The following is a 13,755-nucleotide window of genomic DNA, read 5'->3' as shown; positions in this document are numbered from 1 at the left end:
GACTCATTTCCTTCCTACTTACCTTGTAACTTTTACTTGGTGATAGAGAATATTTTGTGGGAGATGGTGTAGAATGTTTTATTTCTGAATCTGCATTTCGCAAACAACCATTTTTATAAAGAGGACCTCCATCACTATAATCTTCAAGTTCCTGCATAACTGAGTTAAGCATCTCTTTTACAGACTCCAGTGGCACAGGCAACTAAAAACAAAAGGCATTATTAGTCAAGGGTTTAGTTAGCAAAACTACCAAATTAATATCTCTAAAACAAATATAAAGACTCTACCTTAATAATGTTTAAATTTTCATCAATTTTTAACAAGCACTTTATACTTTAAATAATGATAAATGTGAAAGTGTCATATTATCTTAAGTCTTCTGATTTTCAAGTCCATACTCTTTCTATTACTTCCGTGAGTCATAATAACAGTAGAGAACTATAAACCTCACAAGATTTTCCACATGAACAAAGTAAATAAGTTCCTGATTTTCCTTAAATGATTAGAACAGAAAGAGAAATACGTATGCTGGAACGCACCAGATAACATAAGCACTAATCTAAACAGCAACACAAAGTATGTAACAAAATACTTAGAAGAAAATCTGAACATAACTGAATTCTATCACCACAGTCTCCAACTGCTGACAGCAAGAAAACAAGAATAGTTCATAGCAGACGACAAAGATAAAAATAAATATTCTAAACTTTCTAATTTAAGCAAAATTTATTAGGAACTAGTCCTGAGGTTACAATATTTGTTTTGATTATACTGCTAAAAAAAAAAAAATTAATAAATGTCTATCTTAAAAATTTTTTCAAGGGGCTGGGGTTGTGGCTCAGTGGTAGAGCACTTGCCCAGCACATGCGAGGCGCTGGGTTCAATCCTCAGCACCACATAAAAAAATAAGTAAAATAAAGATATTGTGTCCAACTACAACAACTAAATCAATAAAGTTTAAAAAAATTTTTTTTCAATTTTCCCAACTACTTTCCTATGAGTATATATATATATATATATATATATATATATATATATATATACACATATATACACACACATTACCAAGTTAAAAAAAAATACCCAACCTAAGAAAAAGACAAGTGAATTAAGCATCTATACTCACACACTACTTCTGTACACCAATGACAAGATGATTTGGGAATTACCAAAATATAAAACTAAGGCAAAAAATCCATTATCCACTTATCAATATTATTAAATTACAGATAACAAGCACCAACTTACTTTCTGGACCACTGAAAGATTTGAATCACTGTCATCTAAAATCTTTATTAGGTAGTCCCTGGTCTTTCGCAGATAATTTTTGCATTCTTCTTGTTCTTCAGGAGAAAGGGAATCATTTTCAATGTCTTCTGCTTTCCTGTGAAAAATCTATATAAACAGTGGTTTTATTAAACAATCAGACTTTTTAAACAAACAAAAAAAACCCTCTTAATTCAAGTACATTTACTTACCAGTGCAAGATTCCAGTAAGAAACAACACTTTTTATAGATTCAAAGGCAGACAGAGCGTCTTCTATATTTCCATTAACCACATCCAATATAGCAAAAGTTATATGTGCATCTTCTTCATATTCACCAACTTCAGATGCCTAAATCATTTAGTAGTTTTTAGTCAAACTGCTTCTATTCAGCATATCAAACCTAAATGATCTCATTAATCTTTCATGTGATATTTATGTCAGCTAGTGGATTATGAAAACAAACGTATCATTTAACAGCAAGGCAATGTATTTAAGCAGTTAAAATCTCTTATTTCTTTATCAACTGCAAACAGTTAATTTGCCAGGAGATTCTCAGTTACCTGAATGTCTGCACTATGAAAATGTTTAAACAAAGGATCAGTAGGTTCAGGAATACTGCTTTTCTTTTTGATTGTCTTCAACAATGGTATAACTTTCTTCCAATAATGAACACTTCTGCTTATGTATTCCCGTTGATCATAAAAAGAATTAAGACTGCTGCCCTAAAACAGGGAGACAGAAGCATACAACCTTAACAAATACATATGATCAAATCTAAATATTCATTTACAAATCCTAAGAACTAGTGAAAATTTTTAAGTAAAAATTTTTTACTCATTCATTTGAGTAACTTCCCAAATAAGAAAATAATTCATCATCACTATAATACCAGAGAATAGTCCAATATTAAGATTAAGCCTTTTTTTTTGGGGGGGGGGGTATTAACTGAACCTGGGGACACTTAATCAAATCACTGAGTCACATCCCCAGCCATTTTAGTTTTTTATTTTGGGACAGGATCTCACTGAGTTGCTTATTAGGGCCTAAACTGCTGATGCTGGCTTTGTATTTGTAATCCTCCTGCCTCAGCCTTCAAACCCCTGCTGGGATTACAGGCAAGTGTCACCATACCCTATAGACTTTTAAATACTTTTTAGTGATACTACCAAATGAGACAGCCTACTCTATTTTTAAGCATTATCATTTTTAGGTAGCCAAAATCAAACTAAAAGTGTCAAGAGTTTGGTCAAAGAACTACCATCTACATCCACTCTTGACAGAGAAAAGACCTCAAATAATTAAAAAGATCTATAATGCCCTTACCTATAAAGACTTAAGCTACCCAATTTACAAGCTGGATAATTTACAAGCTATAGATTTACAAGCTGGATAATAACTATCATAACTTGCCAAGCATGGCACACACCTGTAATCCCAGCAGCTCCAGAGGCAGAGGCAGGAGGATTTTGAGTTCAAACAGCCTTATCAATTTAAAGAGGTCCTAAGCAACTCAGCGAGACCCTATCTCTAAATAAAATATAAAAAAGGCGAGGGATGTGGCTCAATGGTAAAGTATCTCTGGATTCAAGCCCTGGTACAAAAAAATATATATGAGCTAAGGATATAGCTCAATTGGTAGAGTGCTTGCTTCACATGCACAAGGCCCTGGGTTCAATTCCCAGCACTGCCAACCGCCGCCACCCCCCCCCACACACAAAAATCATGACTTAATTTTTAAGTAATAACAATAAAAACTAATATAACAATACTATGGGTTATTCTAAGTGCTTATATTTATTTAATTACATTAACTCATTTATAACAAAATTTAAAAACACTTGAACCAGCACTAATATTAACAAGCTAGTATTCTTGGTTTTTCAAAACTAAGACAATGTTCTTTTTTTTTAAATCTTGGGAGACTTTTTTAACTTTATTTTATTTACTTATTTATTTTTATGTGGTGCTGAAGATCAAACCCAGGGCCTTGCACATACGAGACGAGCGCACTACTGCTAAGCCATGACCCCAGCACCAAGACAATGTTCTTTAAAAAAAAAAAAAAAAAAAGTTTATACTTTAATGTAACTCACTGTTTTCTGAAGGCATTTTGCCCAGTACACAAGCAGAGCAGGTTGAAGGCCATGTTTTTCCTGGGCTCTTAAAGTGTTAATTTCATGCTGAACCAGAAGTCGTAATTTTGCTGAAGTTCCAGGTCTTAAAAAAAAAGTTTTATTTAATAAAATTGCTTTAAAACACGAAGCTGAAAGCTTAACATGTAAGTTAACTGTCATATTACAAGTTAAATATTCATGAAATAAAATGAAAGAAGAAGTTAAAAAAAAAACAAAACTTTGTTTTATTACTTACATTGCCTTTCTGTGAATTAGGTTACAGACTGCATCCCACCAAGATTTTTGCCTTTCTGTACAAAGTTGTTTACACACAGGAAGTGGCAAGCACAATGGCTGATAGGAACTGCAGTGAGAATTATACTTCTCCTTTAATTGTAAGTGGCTGGTATATATTACTCCAAGTAAAAATACCTGTTTTAAAAAAAAAAAAAACAAATTAATTTCCATTAAGAAAAAATTAAACAAAACTTAAAATATTTAATTTGTTAAATTCTTTGCTTACTTCAAGATCTAAAATACATATTGATTCAGGTGCATTTGTTTCAAGTCGTGAGGTTTCTTGAGGCAAATGATGAAAAAGCTGTTTCAGCCATTTTCGAATTGCAGGTAAAGCAGGCAGTGAATTCCATTGCAAGCCAAGCCAAGTAAGGTGCTGAAGACTACCATTGTGTGCTCGAATAGCACCTGAAAAAAAAAGGAAAAAAGAAATGGCTTGAGTTTTGGAAATTCTATTTAGGCCATTAGTTTTACAACTAATTTAACAACTCATGTAAAATGTATCTTAAATACAAACTGCTTCTGTATCAGAGATGGTGGGGAAATTGGTCCTCAGTAAAATCTCATGTTCTTCATCAAATGCATTCATACTTTATAACTAAAAATTTTAATAAACCAGTTGTGAATGAGGAAGTTCCCAAGCTAAGTAAATCAGACCTGCCATAAAACAATAAAGCAAAGTCTACTGACAGAGGCCAAAGAATGCCAATCTAATCAATAACCTTAAAACAACATACTTCCCCGCCAATAAAGAATTATTACAATGAGTACTACTATATTCATCCAGTAGTGTAGTAAAGAGATATTTTCTTCTAAGAAATTCACTACTGGGGCTGGGTTTTGGCTCAGGGGCAAAACGCTCGCCTAGCACCTGTGAGGCATTGGGTTTGATCCTCAGCACCACATAGAATAAATACATAAAATAAAAGTATTGTGTCCAACTACAACTAAAAAAATATTTTTAAAAAAAGAAATTCAATACTGAAAAGTTGATGGGCTTCTAAAAGAACGGAGATACAGCGTTTTGGCAATTTATGAGACTTAAAGATGGTCATCGTTTTGTCTCAGAAATTTTGTTTTTAGAAATGTCTATGGAAATAATTTAAAATGCAGACACTTTAAAGTAATCATAACAGCATTATTTTTAAAAGTAAAAATAAACTGGAGGTAACTCAGATACCCAACAATACAAAGTACTAAGCAAAATAAAACTCATAAAAGATTATGCTGCCATTAAAAATATTAAAGTTTTAATATTAGATACTATGGGAAAAAATTCATGAAATAAGCAACACAAGTAGCATATGTAAACTATTTACCCATGCCCCCCATATCCACACCCTCCAACCCCTAACAACAACAACAAAAAAACTAAAGTCATTATTTCTGGGTAAGGATATTATGGGTAATTTACTTTCCTCCTAATATATAAAGAATAAGATGCAGAAGATTGTCTATGAAAGATAAAACTCACCAACATCATATCTAGCCAAATCACCAGGCGCTGGAGTTTGTACATCAATGTTTCCAATATCATCACTACCAAGGAAAGATCTCTCCTTAGATGACTGACTAGAAAACAGAGCATCATACAGGGCAGACTGTCCACTTTTATTGGCAAAAGATTCCACAACCTCCTTTAAAAAATCTTGCTTGCCATGACTTAAGTTCAGCAACATGTGCCCTGAAAAACAAATTACGTTATTTTCACCATTTTATGATGAATAGCATGCTATATTTACTCAAAGATCTCAATGTTTCATTCATATACCCAAGAAGGAAATAAAACAGTTATCTCAGATCTCACCTTCCAACCCAAAACAATAGCAGGACAATAAAAAGGGTGCTTATGTAGAAAATGAATAGAGTTAAAGTTTAATAAATAGTGTCTACATAAAGAATAAAAGGAAAGGAAAAAAAAATAAAGAAATGTGTGCAGAAAATACCCAAAGTATTTGCACTTTAGATAAAAAGTATAGGAATTAAGTGACCACAGGACAAGAAGTAGGGCCAAGCTATAATCCTCTGATTTGATATGCTGATTTCTATACCTGCTAACCAGAATCCTCCTCTTAAAATATTTCTTTCCAGGACCCAGTACCAGAAATGTTTTTATTTCAAAAGTTCTGAGTAGAGAATCTATTTAAAAACACTCCTTGGATACATGCTGCAACATGGATTAACTGCGAAAATATGCATAGCCAAATAAGCCAGTCACCAAAAAAAACAACACGTATCACACAATTCCATGTATATGAAATATCAGAATGGGCAAATGGAAAGAGATAGAAACAGATTAATGATTGTTTATGGCTGTGGGGGTTGGGGTAAATGAGAACAACTTCCAACAGGTATAGGGTTTCTTTATGGGGTGATGAAAATGTTCTAAAATTAACTATGATGAAAGTTGCACATCTCTTAGACCATATTTAAAAGCACTGAAATTATACTTTGAACAGGTGAATTGTATAGTATATGAATTATATCTCAATTAAGTTGTCAAAAACCAAACCAAAGCAAAACAGACAACCACCACTCTCCTTGGTGTTAATTCTGCTGATAAGGTTGTTGTCTCAATAAACTTGAATGCTCATAAACAAAAAATACAATTGATTCTAACCTTGTAAAGGTAGAAGAAAAACAAAGGACAAAAAAGTGAAAAGTCACTTCAAGGACAGAATCTAATGCCCAACAAAAAGCCCACCAAAAAACTCGGTTGTGGGATACAGAAATACAAGTTTTTACTGAAAGCTTCAGTACAGACCAAAGCTCATGATGACTTTGATTTAATATTACTTCTTGCTCTTTACAAAGTTCCCTTGATTTTTTCCATGGGCAAATGGAAAGAGAAACAAATTGTTTATGGCCGTGGAGTTGGGGTAAATGAGAGCAACTTCCAACCATTATCAAAAAAAGTATAGTATAATAGGAAAGGAACATCTAACTATTTGGAATACAAGTACCACTGAAATAACTGCTCCCTATGGGAGGCTGAAGTTGTAGCTCAGTAGCAGAGCGCTTGCCTCACATGTGTGAGACACTGGGGTTCAATCCTTAGCACCACATAAAAATAAATAAAGATATTTATATTCATCTACAACTAAAAATTCAAAATTTTTAATATATTAAAAAATGTTCCCTCTGGTAAAACTGATGTTTCTTCATTACCCCCCTAATATACCTTGAAGTTTGTGCCTTGGCAAAAAAAACAAAAAAAAAAAACTGTGTATGTAGAGACATTTGTATCTACTCAAACAGCCAAAATGGGAATAAATCTACAAATTCTCAGAGCCTAAGAAAATATGAGTATATTTCTTTTTATTTTAGCTTCCTCACTATGTTCTCAGCCCTTTAAGATACAGATCCAGCCAGGCACAGTGGCACACACCTGTAATCCCATAACTCAGGAGGCTGAGGCAGGAGGATCCCAAGTTCAAAGTCAGCCTCAGTAACAGCGAGGTGCTAAGCAACTCGGTGAGACCCTGTCTCTAAATAAAATACAAAATAGGGCTGGGGATGTGGCTCAGTGGTCAAGTCCCCTGAGTTCAATCCCCAGTACCCCCCTCCAAAAAAAGATACAGATCCGTATCTTCATGTTAACATCCCCTAAAGCAATATTTTATAAGCAGCTGGCATTAAATGTCTAGCAAATGAATAATCACATTAATCCCTACACTTATTATCCTTATATGGCAAAAAGAAACAAGTAAAATTATGACAAATTGTCTCCTGAACACAAATAACATATGATGTACCCTAATTTCTTTTTAAAGTTAAATCAGTTAAAGCATTACTATTAGCCAGGCATGGTGGTGCACGCCTATAATCTCAGCGGCTTAGGAGGCTGAGGCAGCAGGATCTCGAGTTCAAAGCCAGTCTCAACAACAGCAAGGCACTAAGCAGCCTAGTGAGACTCTGTCTCTAAATAAAATACAAAATAGGCTCAGTGGTTGAGTGTCCCTGAGTTCAATCCCCAGGACCAAAACAAAACAAAAAAACACACATTATTATTACCTGATTGGCTGAGACGATCATGGGCCATCATTTCCAGTAAATTCTGTCCAGTTTCTCCTTTTATTAATTTAATCTTTGGTCTCGGGACCTGGTGAATTAAAAATCTTATTTCAATGGTACTTGTATTCCAAATAGTTAGATGTGCCTTTCTATTATTCTATACTTTTTTTTGATAATGAACAAACAATTAATAGGTAGAATTCACTGAAAAACATGGCAAAAAACTGAGAACAAGGGGTTTGGGGATGTGGCTCAAGTGGTAGCACGCTCGTCTGGCATGAGTGAGGTACTGGATTCGTTTCTCAGCACCACATAAAAATAAAAAATGATACTGTGTCCACCTAAAACTAAAAAATAATTTTTTTTTTTTAAAAACTGAGAACAAGGAATTTATAATCAGTAAGAGATACATACAAAGAGCTTCTAGAAAATTTCTAATAAAAGCACATTCAAGTCAGGCACAGTGGTGCAGCCTGTAATCCCAGAGGTTCTGGAGGCAAGGCAGAAAGACTGAAAGTTCAAAGACCATCTCAGCAACTTAGCAAAGCCCTAAGCAACTTAGTGAGACCCTATCTCAAAATAATATAAAAAAGGCTGGGCTGGGGATGTGGCTCAATGGTTAAGTGCACCTGGGTTGAATCCCCAGTACCAAAAATAGAAATAAATGAACTTTGAATATTTATATATATTAGCAAACCTCAACATTTTCATACTCATTTTCAGTACTTAATATATTCCTCATGAATCTAAAAGCTTCTACTAAGTAGTACATAACACTGTAAGTATCAACCACATTTTATAAAAAGGTCTATATATTAATTATAACATAAACTAGAGGAACCGTCTCTAGAAACTAATCTTTTTTCTCCCCTAAGCAAAAAATAATCATCCTCTCATGCTAACCATCATATTTTAAAAACATTTTTCAGTTGTCTATAGACCCTTATTTTATTTATTTATTTTCATGTGGTGCTGAGGATGGAACCCAGTGCCTCACATATGCTAGGCAAGCGCTCTACCACTGAGCTATATCCCCAGGCCCCTAACCATCATTTTTATAAACCAGATTTAATGCTTTTTTGGAAAGACTAATTATTCCTTTTCATTTCAGAGTAAAAGAGCTCATTAAAGAAAACATTAAAATGAGAAAAGAATGTTGGGAAAGGGATTTTAGCCAGCATCCCATCATCTAAAAATATAAGGCATATTTCCTTCCTTTCTTGTTCTAGGTATAACAAAAAGTTTCATGTTTCCAAAAATAAATAAATACAGTATTATATATCATATATATTTGTTATATAAGTTATATTTTATGCCTACATTTTTCAATTAACATATTAAGACGATAATCACAACCTTTTATCATACCCCCAAATTTGCTAACTTGTTGGTTCTTTGTTATTTGTATCTTTTGAAATAAAAATGTACCCATACCTGAAATTGTGCCTTTATTATATGTTCTCAGAAATGGCAGAGTAAAAGGATCAAACTCTTCAAACTGGTCTTTAAGTAAACCACAGAAAAGTGGACTGTCAACAGCAATGTGTCAACATCACCTGATTCACCAAGCTCACCAGTAATATTACACGTGTACCTTGTTATTTTCAATCTATCAAACAAATTTTCATTTTAACTTTGATTTTACAAGTATGTTCAAATATTTTCATTAGGGCACAACTCCATATGGAAATGTCTATTATTTTTTGCCAGACTCAGAAAACTGGAAAAAACTTACCTGAAATGCTATGAGATAGCACAATGCAGCCAGCTCAGAGAGAGCTCGCCATTGTACATCACTATGCTGACCCATCTTCAAAAGCAGAGAACCAGCATGCATGTAGAAATGTCCTTTCATTTCTAAGAAAGTAACTGACAGTTCATCATTTCCACCTACAGAGGATTTCACAGACTGAAGAGCACTATCAAACCTGCAATATTAAAATTTAAACAGTTGTCTATACCTACTGAATTGTGAATAATCATTTTCATTTTTAATTCAAAATAAATTTAATAAAAGTTTGTCAAGCCTCATCTTCCCCAGACTCCTAATAATCCTTATTCTCTATTTTATAAGTTATGAAGCATCTAATGCTTATTTTTATCCTGCATATTTCCTATACTTTAAAAGTTGAACCTCTAGAATGACATCTATTCCAAAACAGTTATTTTCTGACCTACAATTATTGAAAAATACAAATCAAATAAGATTAGTGATAACAGGTATTTCATAATAAACCAGGATAAAGTTGGGAAATTTATTTTCTAATAAAAATGTTTTTTCTTGATCTATATGATTTCATTATTTAATTCAAAGTTGAAATTTCTCAAATTAGACATGCCATTTTCAAATTACGGTACACAGGATATAGCTCAGTTGGTAGAGTGCCTGCCTCGAATGCACAAGGCCCTGGGTTCAATCCCCAGCAACACAAAACAACAACAACAAAAAAGTGTGTCTCAAATTATAGTAACTGACAGACATTTGAATATCAATGCCATTACTGTATTAGATAACTAGACTTAAATAAATTATATTTCTTATAATTTGTAATCTATATCCTGATTAATGTTTCTAAAGCATTAGGCTCCTCATTTGTAAGAAAAGCAATAGCACACACTTAAAAAGGTAGAGCATAATTTTAAAGTAATTTATAATAAGGAAATCAGGCAATAGGGATTTCTTCTAACAAGTAAAGTCTAGGAATTTCTACAGGTTCTCAAAGATCCCTTCATAGAAGCCACGTGGTTAAACTTACTTTTTAAATTATACTAAGAATTTCTTGTCTTTTTCACTCTCATTTTCTCATGTTATGTACAGGTGAGTTTTCCAAAGCTTAACAGATTGAATGACAAAGTTTATGAGAATCTACCTGTGTACCATAAAGCCATACATTTTCAGAGGTTACAAAAATGCAAAACAATAGCACTCTTCTCACTACTTTGTTTGTTCTCAGCTTTAATTTCTAATGATAAACACTGACAGAAGTAAACTGAAGATCTTTGGGAGTCCCTGAGGATGTTAAAAGGAACTAGTGGGGCTGGGGATGTGGTTCAAGTAGTAGCACACTCTCCTTGCATGTATGAGGCACTGGGTTTGATCCTCATAATAGGCATAACAAAAAGTTTCATAAAAATAAAATAAAGATATTGTGTCCGCCTAAAAATAAAAAATAAAAAAGAACTCGTGGCCAGGTGCAAGCCTGTAATCCCAGCGGGTTGAGAGGCTAAGGTAGGATGATCAGAGTTCAAAGCCACTTTCAGTAACTTAGTGAGACCCTGTCTTAAAATAAAAAATTTAAAAAGGGGGGCTGGGGTTGTGGCTCAGTGGTAGAGCACTTGCCTAGCATGTGTGAGGCACTGGATTCGATTCTCAGCACCACAAATATATGAATAAAATAAAAGTCCATCAATGTCTAAAAAAAATTTTTTTTAAAGGGCCAGGTATGTGGCTCAGTGATTAAGGGTCCCAGGGTTCAATCCCTAACATAAAAAAAATAATAATAATAAAGTCCCATTATTCAAAATGAAATGTAGTATATCAGTTAGAACATTCATTTTAAGGCTTGACTCTTTATGCCAAAACTGAATAAGGCTAGTTTTAATCAAAACTGAACTATAAGAATTCTCTAAAAATCAAAGTCAGCCCAGTTATTTGGGAAGCTAAAGGGAAGATTCAATTTTGAGGTCAACACGAGCAACTTCGCAAAAACTTGATTCAAAATTAAAAAGTGCTCAGGATGTAGTTCAATGTACAGCATTTGCCTAGCATGCATGAGGCCCCAGTATGGCAAAAATAAATAAAAGTTATACACAACTAATTATCCCCATAAATGATGTCAAAATAATTTTCCCTCCAAGTGTTACAATGTATTAACTCTAATTCCTGCGTACATTATAGAAATTATGATGCTATAAATAAGTTTAGACTAATGGAACAATTACTACAAAAATAAAATCTATTTATGCTGAAATAGTCTCAAAGTCAATGTACCTTTCCAGTAATTCTCTACTTTCTTGAACATCTCTGGTGGAAAGTGTAAGTAGCATAAGGTTAGCATAAGCCAGAAGTAAGTCTTTATTGGTCGCTCGCCAGTCATTTTTATCAGATTCCAAACACTGTAAAGACTCCAGATATTCCTATTTTGCAGGAAGAACAATATAGTGTAATTCACAAATCTTTATCAAATTTTAAGAAATTGCCCATAATTTATTCTCACAAATTCCTTGGCACATTCCTATCACATTTCTGAAAATATATTGCTTCTTAAACCTGTCATATATCAAAATGCAAAGAATGTATTTGTCATATTTATTCCATTATAAATTGAAATGATCAAGTATACAATTTTATAGTTGACCTACATAAATTAAAGAAATTTAAGTGCTAAAAGGCGATGTTTAAAGTACAAAGAAATATATGCTGTCTATATAGAAGTGTAGAGCCAGGCACAGTGGCACATGCCTGTAATCTTAGCTATTCAGGCTGGAAAGTGGAGGCAACTTGGCAAGACCCGGTCCAAAGCTTTTTTAAAAAGGAAGTGAAGAAGGGATGCCCGGGGATGTAGTTCAGAAGAACCCTCTTGAGTTTAATCCCTAGTACCACAAAAAGTAAAAAAAAATGTAGAGACCTATGTTTTCACATACCGTAAGGGTCTGCACCACACACAAATTCCAGTCTAAACTTGAACGCAAAGCTATGTTCCTCTCTGCCTCATGACAGTGGGCCACAGCATCCTTCAATCTTTTATTTGATCGATACAGCTCCACTAGTCGTATATTCACATGGACATCATCAGGTCTTGTATAAAGTTCTGACTGAATCAAGTCAAAAAGCTTATTCCATCCATCTTCACCTTTACAATCTAAAAGCTGTTCCTATTTGGGGGGAGAAAAAAATTAATTCCAAGTAACAACTGTGTGATTTTTAACAAGTCATAAGACATGCACAACATTCTATTGTTTCTGGTTTCCAGGTGCCATCAAAACTACCATCCTATACACCTTATAATTCCCTTCAAAGAATTGCTCCCAGAAACTAAAACTTGAGAACTATATAGATGAAAACATTCAGAATTGCCACAGTAACTGTGGTTGCCTGTGCTAAAATGAGAATACTAAGACTAAACTGCCTCATACTGCTGTACAACTCAGCCACCAGCAGGAGCCTAGGCCTCCTCAGTGGATCCCCACCCTTGTCTTCAAACTACTCTGTACCTCCTAGTCTGAGTCAAGCACTTATTCTCTATCTTCATCATCTTCTCAAAGCCCTGCTTCACCTCAAGGCCTTAATTATTCAGAATATCATGTCAAAACATCCCCTAACATCTCTCTGCCATAACAGCTTTCTCTCCTAGCCTATTCACTCTCCATTGCCACCTTCAAATCATACCCCATCCCACAATTTTTGTAATAATTCATTTGGGGCAACCAAAATAAACTACTCTTCATCCCTAACAACTGTAATTGACATTAGCAATTGAAAGATATACAAGATACACAGTAGTTAGCTCCTCAGTTCTTTAATCACCTCACATCCAATGACAGTGTTCTTCATTTCAACTTCAACCATTCATTTGCCATTAATACAGGTCCTCTAAACCTGTATTCTGTTCATACTATTCAGGCCATTCCCTTTCTTATTCTTCCACCTTGCCGGGGGCCCATGCATTCTCACTGTCACATATATATTCCTTAGCCATGTGAGAAACTCCCTTCAGTACACTGATATCATCAAGTTTAAATTATCCATACACACATACACACAGTTTACTTGTCTATAATAAGCTAAAATGCAATAACCCTTAGTATTCATTATTACTACTTTCTTATAAACCCTTTAACTAAGTCCCTCTATCTTTCCTTAGAGAAATCCTACCAACTGTTCACTCTGTACCTACAGACTACAAGTTGACAACTAGGTGTATGGCATATGGAATTCGGGTAATCTGATTTCAATCTTAAACCTCAAATGGGTACGACATACAACAAAATACTATTTTACCTCTAAAGACTCATTTTCTCCATTCCCTAAATAGATCACTTTGAATCTCAACTTTCCTACA

At 34.0% G+C, this 13,755-nt stretch overlaps 1 protein-coding gene across 3 annotated transcripts in view; it reads right to left on the bottom strand.

Annotated features, from left to right (window-relative positions):
• The window catches only part of LOC124076383 (E3 SUMO-protein ligase RanBP2), a 60,366-nt gene that overhangs the window by 32,683 nt on the left and 13,928 nt on the right, over nucleotides 1–13,755 (bottom strand). For all 3 annotated transcript variants that reach the window (XM_046420277.2, XM_046420279.2, XM_046420278.2), the window contains exons 5-16: nucleotides 12,338–12,568; nucleotides 11,685–11,830; nucleotides 9,429–9,621; nucleotides 7,694–7,781; nucleotides 5,154–5,363; nucleotides 3,906–4,087; nucleotides 3,639–3,814; nucleotides 3,362–3,485; nucleotides 1,829–1,990; nucleotides 1,479–1,616; nucleotides 1,249–1,395; nucleotides 23–202 (exon numbers count right to left, since the gene is read on the bottom strand). In XM_046420277.2, the coding sequence (XP_046276233.1) occupies nucleotides 23–202; nucleotides 1,249–1,395; nucleotides 1,479–1,616; nucleotides 1,829–1,990; nucleotides 3,362–3,485; nucleotides 3,639–3,814; nucleotides 3,906–4,087; nucleotides 5,154–5,363; nucleotides 7,694–7,781; nucleotides 9,429–9,621; nucleotides 11,685–11,830; nucleotides 12,338–12,568 (1,977 nt within the window). The remainder of the gene's footprint in view (nucleotides 1–22; nucleotides 203–1,248; nucleotides 1,396–1,478; nucleotides 1,617–1,828; nucleotides 1,991–3,361; nucleotides 3,486–3,638; nucleotides 3,815–3,905; nucleotides 4,088–5,153; nucleotides 5,364–7,693; nucleotides 7,782–9,428; nucleotides 9,622–11,684; nucleotides 11,831–12,337; nucleotides 12,569–13,755) is intronic.

Source organism: Marmota monax, unplaced genomic scaffold (assembly GCF_021218885.2).
Source record: "Marmota monax isolate L192 unplaced genomic scaffold, Marmota_monax_Labrador192_F-V1.1 WCK01_AAM20220418_F8-fsc00204, whole genome shotgun sequence".
NCBI lineage: Eukaryota > Metazoa > Chordata > Mammalia > Rodentia > Sciuridae > Marmota > Marmota monax.
This window is presented reverse-complemented; position numbering and strand designations above follow the sequence as displayed.